The 20,643-nt window shown below is 34.7% G+C and overlaps 2 protein-coding genes and 1 non-coding gene across 3 annotated transcripts; all 3 read left to right on the top strand.

Moving 5' to 3' along the window:
• On the top strand, positions 555 to 636 carry TRNAS-GCU. The gene has a single exon. It is a non-coding gene; the product is annotated as a tRNA-Ser (tRNA).
• LOC18783796 lies at positions 2,683 to 3,457 on the top strand. The gene has a single exon (XM_007216462.2). The coding sequence runs from the start codon at positions 2,775 to 2,777 to the stop codon at positions 3,141 to 3,143; it is 369 nt and encodes a 122-aa protein (XP_007216524.1). The 5' UTR covers positions 2,683 to 2,774; the 3' UTR covers positions 3,144 to 3,457.
• On the top strand, positions 12,973 to 17,543 carry LOC18783171 (linoleate 13S-lipoxygenase 3-1, chloroplastic). The gene is made up of 8 exons (XM_007216998.2): positions 12,973 to 13,696; positions 13,825 to 14,105; positions 14,523 to 14,760; positions 14,871 to 15,200; positions 15,379 to 15,572; positions 15,734 to 16,035; positions 16,160 to 16,423; positions 16,639 to 17,543. The coding sequence occupies exons 1-8, from the start codon at positions 13,324 to 13,326 to the stop codon at positions 17,393 to 17,395; spliced, it is 2,739 nt and encodes a 912-aa protein (XP_007217060.1). The 5' UTR covers positions 12,973 to 13,323; the 3' UTR covers positions 17,396 to 17,543.

Here is a 20,643-nt window from a genome sequence, read left to right on the forward strand (position 1 = left end):
TGTCTTTGGGTTAATCAATAAAGCTCTTGCCTTTAGATATGCAAAAATATCCCCAATTTGATATGCAAATGCAGCACATCCTGTAATTTATTGTGTGCAGTATGAGAAACTTTTATTTTTGGGCCTAAGTTAGGAAAGGGTAGGGGGGAAACTCACACACACGGGGTACTGTGAGGGCTTGAACACAGGACCACTTAGGAGTACAACACCAAAAGCGGGGGCCAATCCAACTGATACCCGATTAGTTAAGAAACTTCACAGCTGAATTGGTGGAAGGGAAGACTTAACAGGCATTTGCAGTATGCATGCGTCACGTTTTTCAATTTTCTAATACTCTAACGTCTAGTTGTTAAGTCTTCTAAAAAATGATCGAGAGATCAATTAATGTAACAAATGAAACACTCAATAGAATAGATAATGTGCAGCTCAAGGCATCAAAACGAGGATCGTCGCGTGTAGATTTGGACATTGATATAAGAATCATTGTTGTGTTCCATGTGCACGTGCCTTACGGAGAAGTTAAATTAAGTGTTTTCAGAGACGTTAACAACAACGACGCTTTGGCCGAGTGGTTAAGGCGTGTGCCTGCTAAGTACATGGGGTTTCCCCGCGAGAGTTCGAATCTCTCAGGCGTCGAAATAACTTTTTACAATCTTTTTATGTTTTGGTAAATTTTTTTTGTTTATTTAAAACCCACATGAACAAAATGATCAAGGAAAACCAATTTGGGCTCCAAAAGTGGCAGCCTAAAGAACCCAAACCCTTTTTTTTAGGGAAGCGAATAACATGGGCTAAGTTTGATTTAGAGCTCAAATCTATGCCCAAAAACCCAACATAAAAAATAAAACTTGACTTAGTTTTTAATTTATTTATTTTTATAAATCTTTTTATAATAAAGATTGAGTTAGTTTGATGAGAATAATTTAGAAAGCCTAGGGCCATTTGATTAATCTAAATTATTATATGCCACATGGTTTAGTACAATAAAAAGAAAAAACACAGATGAAGAGGCACATATAATAATAAGAGAATCTTCCCCTTTTATTTTGAATTGAGAACTGCAATATAAAATGGATACTGCTTACCTTTTTTTCTGTAAGGAACTCATTCTTGCAAATCACAATTTGACATATATATAAAAAAAAAAAAAAAAAAATTTATACACACATGTCACACTGTTATTCTTACGAATGTAGGAAATACAGTATATCAAATACATATGATTTAAAACTTACATGTTAAAGTTAAATATTTCAAACTTGATCATATTTAATTTATTTTAAAGAGATCGTTAACTTAAATTATAAGTTGTCAATTATTAAGTGTATATAATCATGTCTAATATATTATTATGAAGTGTATATAATATAGTAGAGGGGGTGGTAAAAAAATTAGGGGCGCCAAGGCCACTCCTAGCCTAGGAGTGGCTCCATCTCTGCTCCTACTTACATAATAAAAAGTGAAGTATTTTCCGCATAAAATAGAGCCGGAATTTGATAATGATACTGCAGACCACAGTCATCACCTACGTAAGACTAATTGTATTATTAGGAGGTTGCTTTTAAAATTAGTGCATGGAAGTAATACACATTATTATACAAGGAAGTTGATTAATTAATTTTAAAAAAAGTTTTTAAAATAAAAAAATAAAAAATTTGTTTTTTTTTATTCTTCTTCAATGTCAAATTTGATTTTTATTTATACTTTATAATATAAAAATGTGAAAACACTCTTGAGTAAGTATGAGGCGCAAGATGACATATAATAAAGTACAAAAGAACAACTCAAAGTTCACCAAACCAACGTGAGACAAAGTCCAAATCCAAAAATATTTTTATTTATATGGAAGCTAATGCTTGTGGATAGTATTGGAATTGGGAATTGGAATTTACCAATCATATATATATGTATGAACTCAACTTCACCACCTACCCGACTACGTATATTTGTGTGTGTACGCTTTTGACATATAAGAGCTTTGGTCAAATTACGAATCCAAAAGTTAAAAAATAAAATAAAATAAAAATACTTGTTCAATTGATCTTCAACCCTATCCACACTACTATTTAAATAAAATTTCTCTATCCATACTACTATTTATATATTTTCAATTTTTCACGCTCTATTTTTCTCTTGTTTAGAAATTTAGAACATTGCATGTTTGTGAAGTATGTATACATATATTTGATTTGAATTATATGAACTTGCATGTAACATGATGTATATTTATAAATTTCTATCTTTCTTTTCACGTGACTCGACACTCGTATAGAGAAATCGAGCGAAATGAGTACAGATCCCCCTAGCCGTGTTGCAGGCAAGTTTCACTAACTGCACGTAGAATTTCATCACTTTCTGAAAAACAATCAAAAGGGATACTAAACCCTAAACATCTGACCTCATAAAAGAAAGTCTATTATGCATGTTGTTCTAGTCATTCATTAATCCGATCTAATGGTCAGTATCAATCCTCATAATTATGGAAGTTATGATGTGAATCTGATCATCCCCTTTAAATTAATCTGTTAAGGTTTCTCCACATCCACAGTTATGATTTCCAAATCTCAAACCTTTAATTAATCAATTTGAGGGCCCCACATGCCCCAATATACCCCACTCAAAGCGTGATGCTTTTGTTCTCATTTGGTCAACTTTCTCTTTTCTTTTTGTAACTTATATAAAATTTTATCACTATATCCTCTCTTCTCTCTGTTCCTCTCTCTCTCTCTCTCTCTCTCTCTCACCTTCTTTCTTCACACCCCAAACACAAACACATGGCTCAAGATCATGATCTCCACCGCCAAAATCAGCCGCTGGTGAGGCGCGGTTTTCCTCTCCGCCGCAGCCGGAAACTGCCCGTTGCCCGCCTCGGCGGACCGAAGCCGAAGCGGGGACTTGTGTTTGTTAAAATGCTCAAGAGGATCAGGATGAGGTGGCTGAAGCTTCAGTACTTGTGCATGTTGAAGAAGCTCAAGGAGTCTTACAAGAACATGATGAAGGACCTAATGGTAGCTGGCGCGAGCTTGGAGACCTTCCACCAGAGGATTTTCATGGAGACTTCTTTCGCCATCCCACTGGGAGTTTCTCTTTCCAGCTACCCTTCTGTTGCTGGATCAGATCGGCCTCGAACCCTTTTCATGTAGAAGAAGTACTTGTTCTCTTTGTCAAATCTCATCAACTTTGAATCTCTTGAAAATTAAAAAAGAAAAAAAAAATGTCACCCTTTTGTTGTTTTGTTTTGTACGTTATGAAAAATATTTTATTTTATTCTCTCTCTCTCTCTTTCTCTCTCCGTGTAAAGGAAATGAACAATTTATTTCCTGGAAATGTAGATTCATATAAAGTTTGGTGGTTGCAGGCTTTTGTAGGATTTGTTATTGTGGGAATTATATTGTACGGGAAAAGAAAGGAGATGACTTAATTAAGTCTCAAAATCTTTAGTTTGAGGTTTGGAGTAGATTGATTTCTGAATTTTCTCTGTTTTCTTGCATGTGATTTCTTTGCAACCAAACAGATCGGTGTTTGCAATAGCATTGGCACAAAACCGTATGCATCTCATTTCGAGCATGAATAGTGGGATATTTTTGTGTGTAGAAATATTCAGTGGTGGAGGCAAGAAAATAAAGCATATAAAATCCTGGTCAAGATAAGTCAGACACCAACATGAATTTCCAGCGGTCAGAATTTGGGGGGTGCAAGCAAGTTTGGCACTTGGCATTCTCAGTTACAAGTGAAGACTTTACTCGTACCGTAGGATAGCCCATTGAAGAGTTTGGAGTTACTTTATGTCAATGTTTTTAATTGGGCTTAAATGCGCATGAAGTGAAAAGATCGCTTTATAAAATTATCAATGCATTAAGCATCTTGGGTGCTGCGATCTGACTGGTTTGGGAATCAAAAGCAGAAGAAAATTTTAGCAGCCCATCCACGCAAGGAGAGAAACTTGCATGAATCTATACACTTAGGGACGGACTCAGAATTTTAAAATAAGGTGGACTAAATTTAGGTACTAAGTAAATAGAAAACTCAACAATACCATGTGATTTCATTGATGACAAAAAAAAAACAGCAAGAACAATAAAATCAGTTACAAATCCTATTTGATAATTCATAAACTAAAATTGATGCCCCAATTGCAAATCCTAATTGATAATTCATAAATGTCAATTGCAAATCCTAATTGATACTTTATAAAATCCAAACAAATCCTCAAATTAAAACATCAAGAAATTGAGAGAAGATTACATGATGAATATAGAAACTTGGTTCACTTGAATTAAGACTTGAAGGTAAGTGCAGCAGCAACAAGAGCATTTTTTTTCCTCTCTACATGCAAGGGTAGGGTGGTGCTATATATATTTTTTTCTTCTCTACGTGATGTGTGTGTGAGTTATTTTTTCTTTTCTTTTTTTTCTTTTGTTGTGCTGTGTGTGAGTTCTCTCCCCCTCTCTTTTTATTGACTACGTGTTATGCAAAGAGGAGAACTAAATGAGGTTAGGTTATTCAAATTGGGGTGAGCTAGGATTTTATTTTTTTGGCTGGAAAAAAGAAGCCACCTTGGCTATAGCCCAGGTTTGCCAAACTAAAGGTCCATCCCTAAGTGAGCTAGGATTTTATTTTTTTGGCTGGAAAAAAGAAGCCACCTAGGCTATAGTCCAGATTTGCCAAACTAAAGGTCCGTCCCTATATACACTCTTCTTTTTGAACACTATTATATATCATCTCATTATGAGAGGGAAAACGTGGTCACATATTATGAGAGAAAATTGATAAATTGGTGAATCGTATCGTGCTTAACATGTGATTCGTTATTATGAAAAGAAGAGATATATTATATTTAACACGTGATCACTTATTATGAGAGGAAATCACATGCCAATTACAAGCAAGTTTTTCTTTGGAAGCCTAAAAGCAATAGTTGTTCTTGCTCTTACATAAGTCATTCCAAAAACCTATAGCTGACAATAGCTGACAGAGGGAGCATGCAAAAGATGGGTAACATGATGTTGAAAACTTGAAAATTAGATTGGTGTCTAGTGCTCACATAGAAGGACGGCATGGGGATCCAATGAGATCTTCAATAATTTTTCATCTTCTTTGATGATTAGGGTGCAGCTTGCAACAGCATTTCATGCTTTGTCTCTGTCTGAAATGGGAATTTACTATATATACATGTATACATACACACACATATTACAAAAATATATTTCACTTTCATGGCCTGATTTGACCATTAATAAGAATTGTGTAGACAAAAAGGAAGGACCAAAATAAAATGAAATCTTAGAAGCAAATATTATTAATGAATGCATTATTGAATTGAGTACCCCATTGCATGGCCAACAGGTGTGAGCTGATATGACATGAAGCTGTCACGATATGCCAAACTTTGGCAATGCCTAGCCAAGTCATAGCTTTGATGCTGTCTTCTTTTGTGCTCCACCATGTGACTAATCTAGCTCTACATTTAAATTATTGCCACTTGTTGTTTTCATATTTTTGTACGTAGCAGGATATATTTCTCTTTACCACCTGCTTCATCTGTTTAAGTAAAAGATTGATAGTTTATGCACAGGTTATGCACATACTCATTAATCTTTTATTATAAAAAGATTGATAGTTTATGCACAGGTTATGCACATACTCATTAATCTTTTATTATAAAAAGATTGATTGTTTATTCATAACTTGCACGGGGATGCAATTGATCAGTACTATTTAAAATGGCTCTGAAAGATTCACCGGTCGGATAAGACGGCAAGATTACGGGTTGAAACTAAAACTTTAATTTAATTACTTATAATCATGCAACAATTAAACTCAAAGCTAGACCACAATAATCTATATGTGTGAAAGCAATTTGCTTATCAGATAATACTTTGTCATTGACTTGTTAAATGGTTAATTAAAATAGTTGTTGGATCGAATGTCCTTTGTCAATTCTGATAAGTTAACGCAAATATCTCCATCTTCTCAGGAAATAAGAAGTGATTGAAATGATGGTAAACTCTAGAGGCTTTATCCACCCCATGAATTTCCAGGCAAATGACATGGTCAATGATTCAATGAATTCTCAGACTCAGGTCAACAGGTTAACCAGTTGACTGGATTAAGTCGAGCACAAAGTATATATTCTCAAGAATCTCAACCCTGCAGCAGCTACACGAAAAGGTCAAGAACAATATTTTGCAAGTAATTGATGCGCTCAATGGCAAATTGCAAACCAACTGATATATTATATATACAAAAATATTTGCTTACCAGACATTTTAATATATAGTATTATGTTGTTAGTCTATCAATTAAGTTACAAGTTTAATTTTATTTAATTAATTTTATTAATGATTGATAAACATATATGTATGTGTTTAGATTCAGTGAACTTTGGTAGGGAGATTTCTCAAATAACACGAGTTTACGAATATATTGTAGAACTCAATCCGCGTTGTAATTCAATGATTCAAACGTTTCAAATTTTCTATTTTATTTAAGTGTCATCCCTACAATACATGTCTATCAAATAGTATTATTTGACAAATTTCTCAACTGAAGTGGATTTTTTAAATTCTTATACATAGTTACACCTACACAATATTTTGGGTTAGATATGCACATAGGGTTATATGTATTTAACAGAGTGCTTTTAATGATATGTTATATGTATTATCTTTCTTTTTTCACTAAAAAAAAATGGCAACAGTTATCATTTTGTTATCAACTTTGGTGATTGTTGTGGAGGTTACTAAAGGTTTTAGTCACTAAAAAAAGCAAAAAATATGACTAAAAGCCTTTTTAGTCACCAAAAAAGTCAAAAAAGGTGACTAAAGTCTTTAGTAACCCTTACAACAATCACCAAAATTAATGACAAAATAGTAACTATTGCCAATTTTTTTTGTAATGTTTCTTTTTATCGAACCCAAAAGATTATCTTAAGAAATAAAAAGAACCACGATACATACCCATGCACACTATCAAAATTACAGTTGGTTGGTCCAATTGGGATCATCTTGGGCCTAAAAAAGGATCTGAGTTAGATGGGCTTGAACATATAGCCTGTGGATCCAATGTGATGTGCCCTTCTTTAGCTTGACGAACTACGTACCCCAACAACCTACAATCAAAATGAAATTATGAATAACTGAAAAAATTGGATAGGGCAGAATCGCTAGATGAGCAAGGTTGACTAATATCAATTTCTCTCTAAATCACGTTTCTTTACTATTTGTCAATCAACATTGGAGCCACTTAACCAAAAGATAAAATGGTTTATAATTAAGTCATGCAATCAAGCTTCTATTTAGGCATCTGCTAATTAGGAGGTTGATTTACTTGGAAAGCCCGTGGGGAGAGATTCTTGAGTGCGACTGTAGTATACGGCAACTTAGTCAAAAGTGTGGGATTATTGTAGAGTCCGGTGGACCCAAATATATAAGAGCTTAGACTTTTTGTGAAAGTGATCGGACTATATGTTTTGTCAATTGCCGGACCAACAAATTTTCACCATTTATTATAAGCCTGGATAGCTGGGTCTATTAAACATTATACAGGAAGAAGAGAAGAGAGTGTCATAATACATAGGAAGGTGCCGAAAGATGACACGTCAAATGGCACCTAAAGATTCGAAGCAGATTGGTCCTATTCCAAGCACTGAGCACCACCAGCTGCTTTTTTGTAAATTAAGAACATGTTTTACATGTAGAGAGCTAGCTAAATATCAATTCGTCTTCTTCTTCCTATCTAATTTTATCATAAAAACCATGGCCATGAAATTTTTAAACGTTCCATCCCAAAAAACGGCAGGACTCTGTGTTGGATTTTCACCTATGCTTCTTGGGCGGTGCTGCTTACATGCTGTGTTGGGTAGACTTTGATTTTCTCAATTATATATGGCACTCTGGGTCAAGATTTGGTATTTTGGAAGGTACCCTAGACCAATGGGATTGTGGCAAGTTTGGGAAACCAGACCACAAAAGATTTTGCAACTTCTTATATGTACTGCGTGCCCACAATTTGGTCTGCACCACGCAATTCTTGTAAGATGTGTAAATATATATGGATCCCACGTACATGTTTGCAATGCATGGTATGGTAGTCTTGTCATAAAGGGTTCAGATGTATTTCTATTGTCAATTGCAAACAAAAATCAATCTGATTAATAATTCAAATTCACGGTTTAAAATAGAATTTTTAAACCATATTCTTAAATTTTAGAAAGAATTTGAAAAAATACAACTTTAATTATGTTCTCTATCCACCTCTTAAAATATGAAGACCTCTAAAAGCTCCTAAATCTAAAAAAAAGAGAAAAAAAACTCATAGTTACTCCTTATAATTTAATGTCACTTTGTTTTATGAGTATTTTAAACCTTTAATTAACGTTAACTATTTTTTATAATATATATTTTTTATAGCATTTATGAATCTCTAAATTAGAGAGTATGATCGGAGTTAAATTTTTATAAAGAGCTCATTGAATAACTTTTGTATATTTTTAACTAAATTTTAACTTAAAAATAGAGAGTATGATTTTAACGACTTATATGTCCGACACCATGACGCACCGGCCAAAAAGTATTTTAGTAATGCATAAAGTCAAAACCAATGAGTTGTGACCTTTCATTGTTGTGATATGGAAACTTTGAATTCCGCTATGTATGTTGGGTCAAATTCATATATCTTATGGGAATACAAAAACTTGTGTAGCTCATTTTTACAACTTGTGGGAATTTTTCTCATATATAAAACAATATATAAATGAAATAAATATATAAATTACAGAGAAGGGCAGGAGGTCCGCATTTTATTTTTCTAACCCTAAAAAAAGTCAATGGGATGAATACTTTGTTGACCTGAGGAAAAACCAAAGTTGACCTGTTTATAAATAAAAAGCAACAACATTTAAAGAAGTAAATACAACTTCTCTCTTGTTTCCTCCTAATTTTTTAGTTTTATTTCCACGCGATAACCAGATTGAATTTTTCCCTTGGTTGGATTCTGATTTCTAATTATTATTAATTACCATTAATTTGACCAAAAACCCCATAAAAAAACAAAAATCTGTCTTTTTCTATTTTTTTCTATTTTGGCCTTCTCATTTTGGTCGTAGTCAAACTTCAATGGGGGCGGAATGTGGTCAATCGCTAGCTATGACACTCAATCTCAAAGTGTGTGAAATGAAATCCACGGTTTGCTAATCTACAATTCTATGACCCAATTCGTCTGTTTTGGCCTGCGTTTTGGTAATTTAATATGTTGACATTTGAAAATCGAAATTTCTGCATGGGAAGAAATTATGTTGGCAATTTTTAGAATATAGTATAGATTTGGAAGTGTCATTCAGTTAGAGGGTTAAAGTAAAATTGCTGTATTTGATTTTCAGAAACTGCAGAATTGAAATAGCTCAGCAATCCCCAAATTAAAGAATTATAACTTAACACGTATGAAACATTTAATCTAAAGAGTAAGACATGTCATTTTTCATGCACTCATAATAAGAACGTTTTTTTGGAATCTAATATGATTTTATTTCCTTTATCTTCCGTGATTTTAATCAATTAGAATCTCTTTAAGAGTGCATATTTTTTAATATTTTTTGTTTATTCTTTATTTTCTTTTATTATTAAATTCTTCTTGTCTCTCACGTATTTTTGATTGAACATCACGTTGGTAATTGGAAAGGATCATGCTGAATAAAAATCAGTTTTTAATTGTGTGATTATCAATATCTTACTTTCTTGATTCCCTTTTATTTTCCTATTGGTTGGCTTCATTTTTCTCAACTCTAGAATAGGAAAACTATCTTTGTGATTTTTGTCAAAAGTTAAAATGTGGAGATTTTGATTTAAACGTGGGTTTTCCTTCTTATGAAGAAAAACTCATATAAAACTAGACCTTTGTCTTCTTTCTTTGTAGAGCTTTCAAGATTATATTTTCAGTCCATAAATTTTTGAAAGCTGAGTTTTTATTTGAGATAAATTATCAAGTATTTCATGTTCATTTGGTGATTTATTAAATACTTTTATCATTCATATTGCATTCATTTAAATGTTTGATGACTCATACGGTTAAGGACAACAAGACCGTTGACGGTTTTTCTCCAGTGAATTTGAATCGATCGTGACCCTTATTGGATTCAACATAAAGAGACTTGGAAGAACTCCGGCGAGCTTGAAGCAATCGTGACCAATATTGCATTTAACATTAGGAGTGTTGAAAGATCATCCCGTGACAAAAGTTGAGTTACAAATCGATAAACATTATCTAGAATGTTTCTAGGATAAGTGTGTGAATACTTCTTGTAATCATCGTTCTATAGTGATTTGTTTTGGACTGAGGAGTCCCGTGGACGTGGACTTTCCTAGAGATGGGGTTTTACCACGCAAAATAATTCTCTGCGTGTTCCTTTATTTTATGCTATGCACGTTTTAGGATTAATAAGGGTGGTTACTATTCACGTAAATAGTATCTGCCATATCAATTTTTTTTATACGTATGAGAATTTTTTGGTATTTTTTCCATTTATTTAAAAATAAATAAAAATTCTTCGCCGATGTCAGCGCTGACATCAGTGCCCCCATGCAATTGCTCGAGTTGTTCTTGCCTTCGAGTCTGCCTAGTCTTGGAGCCCACCATCTACTAGGGGGCCTTCTGCCTTGACAATCCCAACCGGTGGAAATGCCCTTAAAATAGATTATTGTTTGTTAATATATATACAGAATAGTGTATGCTTACAATGATATAAGTTTATAGCTTTACTTGCTCTCCTGGAAAAGTGGTTTGAAAAGGCAAAACATTTTGTACTAACAAAGGAGGAAAAAGATCTCAAGAGATTCACAATAAGTCATCATAGACGTAGGAATTATTAGACTAGTAGTGGATTGGAAAGCTGTGGGATCAATTTATATACTTTATATCAATATTTATAGAAATTTAATTGTTCCCAATAATTAAATAAATATCTGCAGCCTCAAGTCAAAACGAAAATGCAGCCATCTACTAAAGTTTCTCAGAAAATTAAAACCATCCTTAAAATCAATGCACGTCTCATAAGTAGGAAGATAATTTGAAGTTGATTTGGAATTTGAGTCAATTGGGCTGCCATGCCATGTATTCATCTGGTATGATATTTTAGATTAGACCCCTTCTCTTTTGAGAAGCAGTAGAGAGGAAGGTTCGAGTTAGGAATAGGTGCCAAACTGGCGGCAAGTGACCTTTATACACAAAATGTCACAATTGCAGCACGATATGAATTTGCCAATTTCCATTACAACCCACTAATTAGATGCCCCCACTGCCCATGCACTTTTAGTGGCAATATATATATGTCCCTGTCCGTGGCTAATTATTTTAATCACTACTTAAACATATGAGGATTAACTTTGGGATGCATATTAGTGCATCATTAACATTAAGATAACGACACATTATCACCCTAAACCGATCGATGTGATTGTGTATGAACCTATATTTGGTAACCAAATGAAAAATATTTTAAAAAAACTCTAATTATGGCAGCTTCCCAAATTATGATTTTTTTTCCTAGTCCTCAAGGCTTCGTTTGTTAGGAAAAACTAGATAAGACTGGACTAGACCAGCAAAATACTTACATTTTACGTGCAATCAAGATATAATATGGATATTGCTGTTTAACTTAAAAGATGAATGATGACTATTCATAATAAGAGATAAAAATATCGAAGCAGAATAGAAATAAATCTGGTAAGTGACCAAAGTACTCCTCCATTCCACTTGGAAATGTCATGGTGGTCAATGTGGTCATAGTCAATTGAGGCTCATTCTCTTTAGCAACTTATCGGTAGCTAGAGTGGTAGTCCAGAACGGTAATAACACCCATCACCATGTCCCTGCATTTTGTAAAAGTTTTTATTTTATGGAACCACCCAAAAGTTGACATGGCTTGGGTTTGAGTTGGAACTGTGGTCCATATCCCCACTAGCACATCTTATTCACAAATCCCATCCGCTCATTAAATTGGAAGTGCAAACTTCAATTCAATATTGTTTTTCGTTGGATCCCCATAACATATGTTGGATAATATTTTCATATTATACTATGTTACATATTTGTATCAAATTTTTGAGCTACTAATTAAATATGGTCATCACCATTTCAAAGTGATGCTTATTGCTTTGAATTCATCTGATTATTAGAGTATCTTCAACAGTTTTTTCAATATTTTTGAAATTCTAAAATAGGTGAGCCACATTAGAAAATTTTTCTCCAACAGCCTCAGTTATCAAAACTCATTAAACTTCAATTATGAATGCAATATATCGTTTTTTCTTTCGGAGACTATGACACTAGGTAGTGCCCTCAATCTCTTCCGTTCAAATGAGGCCGTGCTTTCATTCATATCATTAACAAGGTACTAATATTAAATTGAATCTTGTCTCCTTACATTCTCACAATTCATTTATTATTGAGAGAGGGGATATTTAAAATTGTGATATATTCGAGAAGAAAATACTATTAAATTAATAGTTATTTGATTCTCAAGAATTGATTAACGCTTATATGATAATTTTTCTGTCTAATTATCTTACAGGATTTTGCATATAGAAACTTTTGGAAAAGGAATAAAAACTATAAATTGACTATAAAATGAAATAAAAATTCCACATATACCCAAAAAAACCTTTTGTTTTGAGGAACTTTTAAACAAGAAGCAAACTTCAATGAAAGAATGAACCTTCAATTTAAAATATTTTTCAAAGACTTCAAATTTGGTCAAATCAACCATGGATTATGGACCGTAGACTAGTAAAGTTGATCGCTTTTACACGATTTCACTCATGAAACTTTCCAATGAACAGGGACACAGTTGCCATTTTTGGAGAAGACAAGGGGACACATGTCCTTTGAACCCAACATATCCCAGTTTCTCTTTGCCTTCCCCCACACCGCGTGTTTACTCGGAAACTCACGAACTCGCTTTGACTCGGGACCTCCCTTTGAACTTCTACAAAGTCCCAAATGAAAAATATGTTTCCCCAAACCAAAAATACAAAAAACAAAGAAAGCCAACATTAAAACAAGTGCTTTTCACAAGCACAATTTCTTAAAAACGTGTGGACGGTGAGATCAACAGTACCCCAACTTTTTCTCTGCCATGATCATTTTCTCTTTGTATATATACACTACGAAGCACAAACACCAACATATTCTCCACTCACTTCTTTTACAACCACCATTCTTTCTTTTTTTTCTTTCTCTGCACAAACCACAAAGCAAAAAGACTCAAACTTTCTGAACTAATTAAGGTTCAGAGTGACTCTGTTTGTGTAGAGAATTAAGGCAGAAAAGATGGCATTGACTAAACAAATCATGGGTAATTCTTTGATGGACAAGTCTCAATTTGTTTCATCACCATCTAAATTGTTTTTGAGTCAGAACCAGTTTTTGGTCAGACCAAGTTTGGTTCCTTCACAGAGGAGGAGGGAGCATTTGAGGAAGGCTAACAGGGGTACTGTGGCTGCCATCAGTGAAGATTTGGTGAAGATTGTGCCTGTTTTTTCTGCAGAGAAGCCTGTCAAGTTCAAGGTGAGAGCTGTTGTGACTGTGAGGAACAAGATCAAGGAGGACTTGAAAGAGACCTTCTCCAAACACTTGGATGCTCTCACTGACAAAATTGGTAGAAATGTTGCTTTGGAGCTCATCAGCACTGAAATAGACCCAAGTAAGCAACTTTCTTTTATTTGGGGTTGTCACAAATGAAATACTTTGCTAATATTTTGGACCCAACTGAGAATTTTAGTACTTTTTTTTAAATTGTTGCTAATTGGGTTCTTCCTCAAATTTTTATAGGAACCAAGGCACCCAAGAAAAGCAGTGAAGGTGTGCTCAAGGACTGGTCAAAGAAATCTAATCTCAAAGCAGAGAGGGTTAATTACACAGCTGAGTTTATGGTGGACTCAAATTTTGGCATCCCAGGAGCAATCACAGTTACAAACAAGCATCAAAAAGAGTTTTTTTTGGAAACTATAACCCTTGAAGGTTTTGCCTGCGGTCCATTACATTTCCCTGTTAATTCTTGGATGCAATCTAAGAAAGATCACCCTGAGAAAAGAATAGTCTTCTGCAACAAGGTAGATTAGATTTCATTTTTTCCATTTTCCATTTTCCATTGATCATGGTTTGCCTAGATGGGAAAGTCAAACCGTCAAATTTTTTAGGTTTTGAATATCTGCAAGTGACTGATAATTAAGTTGGTACGTCAGAAAAGTTGAATGGTTCATGGCTAGCAGCTTAATATTATTGTTATTATTAACTTAATTACCTGGTCTATTCCCCTTCTGTCATGAACTTTAGTTTCTGTCTGTCTTCTCCCTTGACGAGCCAGTGATTAGTTGGTTTAGGTCATGGGCCCCATAATTAAAGCCTACCGACTACCTACCATGATATGATTCCGTCCTTTTGTTTTATACTTGTGTATTACAGAACTAATATTTTTGGCAGCAAGTTTAAATAAATATTGACTTTTCGTAATTTTTTGTTTTGAGCAGCCATATTTGCCAAACCAGACTCCTGAGGGGCTCAGAGAACTGAGACAGAAAGAGCTGAAGAATTTGAGGGGTGATGGAAATGGAGTCAGAAAATTATCTGATAGGATCTATGACTATGCTTTGTATAATGATTTGGGAAACCCTGATAAGGGAATTGACTTAGCTAGGCCTACAGTTGGTGGTCAAAAATTTCCCTATCCAAGAAGATGTCGCACTGGTCGCCTCCCAACTGATACTGGTAAATTATGCTCAAATATTTTAACACGTAAATGTTCTCTTGTTAGAGGGTCTGAAAATCTATTATTGTGAGATGTAACTAATTTTTATTCTGCTTTGTTTGTGGCACAGATATGTCAGCAGAGAGCAGGGTTGAGAAGCCACTCCCAATGTATGTTCCTAGAGATGAACAGTTTGAGGAGTCAAAAATGGACACATTTTCTTTTGGGAGGCTCAAGGGTGTTCTTCATAACTTGATCCCTTCCTTGAAGTCTAGTTTCAAGGGTGACAAAGATTTCCGGGTATTCGGCGACATCGACAGCCTCTACAGTGAAGGAATCCTCCTTAAATTGGGGCTGCAAGATGAGCTCCTAAAGAAGCTTCCATTGCCAAATATGGTCAGCAAGTTCCAAGACTATAACCAGGGCATTCTCAAATATGACACCCCCAAGATTCTAAGCAGTGAGTTTCATCATGTTTTTAATTAATCACTATACATTATTATAAAAATTATAATCCCACCATGTGCCCACTACCACTATGCAGTGCGAAGTCATTGTGTGTGGGAATATAATAAGCCTTAAGTAATTATTTAATTTGATAAGGTTTTTAATTAGCTAAGATCTGATTCCATGTGCAGAGGACAAGCTAGCTTGGTTGAGAGATGACGAATTTGCCCGTCAAGCAGTGGCAGGGGTTAACCCATCGAGCATTGAGAGGCTCAAAGTTTTCCCACCAGTGAGCAAACTTGATCCTGAAATCTATGGGCCTTTAGAGTCTGCACTCAAAGAAGAGCACATTACACCTAATATCCATGGCATGACTGTGCAACAGGTACCACCAATTACACCATTTTCTATTTTAATACTTTTGATGTTTTCTAAGAACTGCTATTCACACTTCCGAGTTTGTAAATCTACTACACTCGGAAAATATAAAATAATCATCAACTGTGTTTTCTTGCGTTTCTCATTTTGGTTTTATATTTTGTGCAGGCATTGGATGAGAACAAGTTGTACATAGTGGACTACCACGACGTTTACCTTCCATTTCTTGATCGAATTAATGCTCTGGATGGGAGAAAAGCATATGCAACTCGTACCCTTTATTTCTTGACACCAACCGGAGCTCTTAAGCCCATTGCCATAGAGCTTAGCCTCCCAAATTCAGGACCAAGTTCGAGATCAAAGCGTGTTTTGACACCTGCAACTGATGCTACTTCCAATTGGATATGGCAGCTTGCTAAGGCGCATGTCTGCGCCAACGATGCCGGGGTCCACCAACTCGTACACCATTGGTAAGTAAAGTTGTCGCGATAATATTAGTTGACCACATTATGTGTCAGTTGATATTCTTGCTTAACTCTTGTATAATATATAAGTTTTTTTTATTATACTGAATATTTGTTTCATTGGTTGCAGGCTACGTACCCATGCTACCCTAGAACCATTTATATTGGCAGCACATAGACAATTGAGTGCAATGCACCCAATCTACAAGCTTTTGGATCCTCACATGAGATATACACTAGAGATCAATGCATTGGCTCGCCAGATCTTAATCAACGCTGATGGTGTTATTGAGTCATGCTTCACTCCCGGCCGCTATGCCATGGAAATTAGTTCTTCTGCATACAAAAACTGGCGCTTCGACCGTGAAAGCCTTCCCGCAGATCTCATACAAAGGTACGATACCAAGAGCTTAGCAAGATTCTTTAACACATGTTATGTTTTAACTCGATGGTACTTTGTCAGGTCATGGGGCAAGGAAGTCCTTCCCCCAATAAGCTTTATTATTATTATTATTATTTTTTTTTTCTCAAATTTTTTTTCCCATTTTGTGTGTTGTCTTTCTGTGTTCTCTGGCTAATCTTATTTGGTGCATGATTTTTGTGATGCAGGGGCATGGCAGTGCCTGACCCAACACAACCCCATGGTGTGAGACTTGTGCTCGAAGATTACCCATATGGCAGTGATGGTTTGCTAATCTGGGGTGCAATTGAGAACTGGGTTCGAACCTATGTGCACCATTACTACCCAGACTCGAGCCTGATACGAAACGACAGAGAGCTACAAAATTGGTACTCAGAGTCCATCAATGTAGGCCACGCGGATCTCCGCCACGAAAACTGGTGGCCCTCATTGTCCTCAGCAGATGACCTAGTCTCAATCCTCAGCACTCTAATTTGGCTAGCATCAGCACAACATGCTGCACTCAACTTTGGCCAGTACCCTTACGGAGGGTATGTGCCCAACAGGCCACCCCTAATGAGAAGGCTGATACCAGAAGAAAATGACCCTGAATATGCAAGTTTCATATCAGACCCACAAAAGTACTTCCTCTCTTCACTGCCTAGTGTCCTACAAGCCATCAAGTACATGGCTGTTGTGGATATATTGTCCACACATTCACCAGATGAAGAGTACCTTGGGGAGAGGCAGCAGCCCTCTACGTGGTCAGGGGATGCAGAAATTGTTGAGGCATTTTACAAGTTTTCTGCAGAGATGATGGAGATTGAGAAGGAGATCGAAAGGAGGAACAGTGATCCAGAGCTTAAGCACAGGTGTGGGGCTGGTGTTTTGCCTTATGAGCTGCTTGCTCCAAGTTCTGAACCTGGGATCACTTGTAGGGGTGTGCCTAATAGTGTTTCTATTTGAGTCCAAAATTGAGGGGTAATGAATTAGTTTATTATTTTGTAATTATAATTTATATCATAATGTAATTTGTCTTTTGGTATCTAGCGGATGATGAATATGTTAAATACTACAGCTAATCGTAATTAATGGATGTTCTTCAAATTGGTCACATCTTCTGTCTATTCTCTGACTATCTCACTGACATTTTTTATATAAAAACATCTTACTTTTTGTATTCTAGAACAATATGGAAATCTCTACTTACCTTTATGGGCTAAATGTGATAAGAGCTAGCGTGAGCGTGGCCCTGCACGTTTGTTTTTGACTGGTCACTGTTATTGTTCCTTTTTTATTATTATTATTTTTTAATTTTAATACAAATATAGTCTAAACTATAAAGAGGAACTCTCGACCCTTTTTCTTCCTTCTACTCCTTTCCTGTCTTCTCTTCTCTGCAACCTCCTTTGATTCCAGGAATTTTCTCCTGGAACCAAACCCTTCGACTAATAAATCGGACGACTGTCTCCTCCGTCATGTTATAGAGATTTTCCTCTCTAATTTTATGCTAGGTTTTGTTTCTCCCCAGTTTGTGTTGGGTTTTATTTATCTTTAATCCTTCTGAATTGACTTTTAAAATCTTTTATATTGAAGAGGTAGATCTAAATGGATCTTTCATATTGGGTCTTGTGAGATCAAAAACGGAGCTACTTACAAGGCTAGGCTACAACATTGTAGCCAAGGTAGGATTTTTTTCGCCTTAAAGAATAGACCTATAGCTATGGTAGATTTAATATTTATTTAATGTTATAAAATGAACTGGTATATGTGCGAATATTGAGCTGCACGTAAAGTAGATGAGACACAGTATTTAACGAGGTTCGGCTATGCCTACATCCCCAGAGAGCAGCAGCAGTAACTTTTCCACTATGTAAAATAATAGGGCTACAACTTTGTGTTTACAATATGTATGGCTCACTCAATTTTCTCTCTTGAAGAATTTCTCTCTTGCTCTCTTTCCTCTCAACTCACTCACCCTCATTCTTCCTTCTCTTCCTCTTCTATATGTGTAAACTTCTCTTGATAGAGGTATCTATTTATAGGCCTAAGACATTGGTTGTTCACCTCACAATATAATTGGTAGACAACATCATTAATATTCTTCAATCAACAACATCATTAATATTCTTCAATCAACAACATCATTAATATTCTTCAATCAATTGGGTAGTGGTTTGGTTTGGTGGGTGTGTGGTTAGGTTTGGTGGGTGTTAGTTGGCTATGTGGGCTTCACCTATTCTTCTTTACTTATCCTTCTTTACAACATTTAAAGATTTTTTCTTTGGTCGGAAATTTAAAGAATAGACCTATAGCCCATCAACACAACTTTCTCACTTTGAGCACACCTTTCTTGCTCGGCCCTCATTTTGGGAATATGGGTGTGAGTCCTTCTTTCTTTTTTATTCTTTTTTTTTTAAATGTCTCTCTTACCAGTTTCCCATTTAATTAAGGATCCTAGTGTGACATGATGAAAATATCCTGGCCTAGTTTGTCCTACGCAATGAGTATCCTAGTCAATCCTCAACAAAAGAAAAAACGATATTTGTGAAACGTAGGGGTGTATCCAATTTTAACTTTTAAAGATATTTTTTTAAGTAAGTGACTTTCTTAGAGTTGACAAATTCTTAATGACTTTTACATACTTTATAAAGTTAAGTGACAAACTTTCATATACTTTTGTCAGAGTTTTATAGACTTTTAAATACTTATTTTTTAATTTATTTTACGAATAGCATTTATCTTTTATGTTGAATGAACTAGTCGGCATACATGGAACAAAAAATTAGGAAAAAAAAAACAATTGGATACAAATCCTTATTAATCGTGTATATTTATAGGTAAAATGCATCCAAACCTTTTTTAATTTTTATTTATCAAATCTAATCACATAGATAAGTAACATATTCTTATCAAAAGAAATAAATATTACTCAATCATCAATAATATTTCATAAACACTTACAAATCAACATAAATGGTCAGATTACAACTTACAAGACTCTATATTCCCGCAATTCTCGTAGCCCAATACATGGGATGTAATCAAATTGAGAATATTATATGAAAAAAATTATCCACCTAACAAATTATGGGTCAAGAAACAATACCTAAATAATAAATTAATGGGTTTAAGGTGCAAAAAATTATATAATAAAATATTATATGCAAACCTAGCATATGAGACAATCAATATAATAAAATATTTATATGCAAACATAGCTTTGTGATGAAATATTGATAAGCTTCAGGATGCAAGCGTGAAGAAAAGAATAGAATAAATATTCATCAACAGAGGGAAAGTACACGTGTGGATGAGAAGAGAAGAAAAATATTCAAGGTTTTTTACTAACCTGAAGGAAGCGGATGACAAGATGGGATACCAAAGTGGAGCCCTAACCATACAGAAAAAAGATATATTTGCTTGCTACTTGATATAACAAGGGAAGAAAGAATTGGAGACGTTTTGGTTCTATCTTCCTAGCTTCCCAATATTTTCATAAAGTCTGGTGTAAATTAGCAAGATTTTTGGTAGTAAGAATTAGCTTCAAAAGTATTGAAAAGTCATTTATTTCACAAAGTTTTTGAAAATCATTAACATTTTGGATACCTCAAAACTTTTACATACTCTTCAAAATTCACAATTGAATACAACTAAACTTTTAAAGACTATTTAAAAGTCACAATTGAATACCTTCAGACTTCTAAACTCATTAAAAGTTAGAATTGGATACAACGCCCTTAACCTTAGCAGTCCCAAAAGGATATCTACAACGTTTTGTATTCCGTGCTACCAAAGTCTAATTCATTGTTCAAATGCACAATAAAGGTACAATTCTTAGCCATAATTTTTCAATTTAATCTTTTTCATTCAATTGACTCCATTGTATTTGTGTTTACAACTAATATATATATATATGTGAAAGTTAATTATTTTTATTCATTTACTCTTTATAAAGTACTTCAATAGGTATACTTTTAATTATTTTTGAACATATGATTTAATGTATACTTTTATTTGAACTAAAAAAATTTAGCTAGTTTTACCCATCGAAAAATTCTTGGCTTCGCCATTGTGTGGGATGCTGGAGGTGTTGTGAACTTCTTTGGCCAAGTGGATGTTGAACGGTAAGGCCCTTTCACTTTTGGTGCTTTTGTTCCGTGTTCATGCATAATCATTTGTTCTCATGGTTTCTTTGTAGAACTCGTGATGTA

The sequence above is a fragment of the Prunus persica genome, chromosome G3 (genome assembly GCF_000346465.2).
Source record: "Prunus persica cultivar Lovell chromosome G3, Prunus_persica_NCBIv2, whole genome shotgun sequence".
Taxonomy (NCBI): Eukaryota; Viridiplantae; Streptophyta; class Magnoliopsida; order Rosales; family Rosaceae; genus Prunus; species Prunus persica.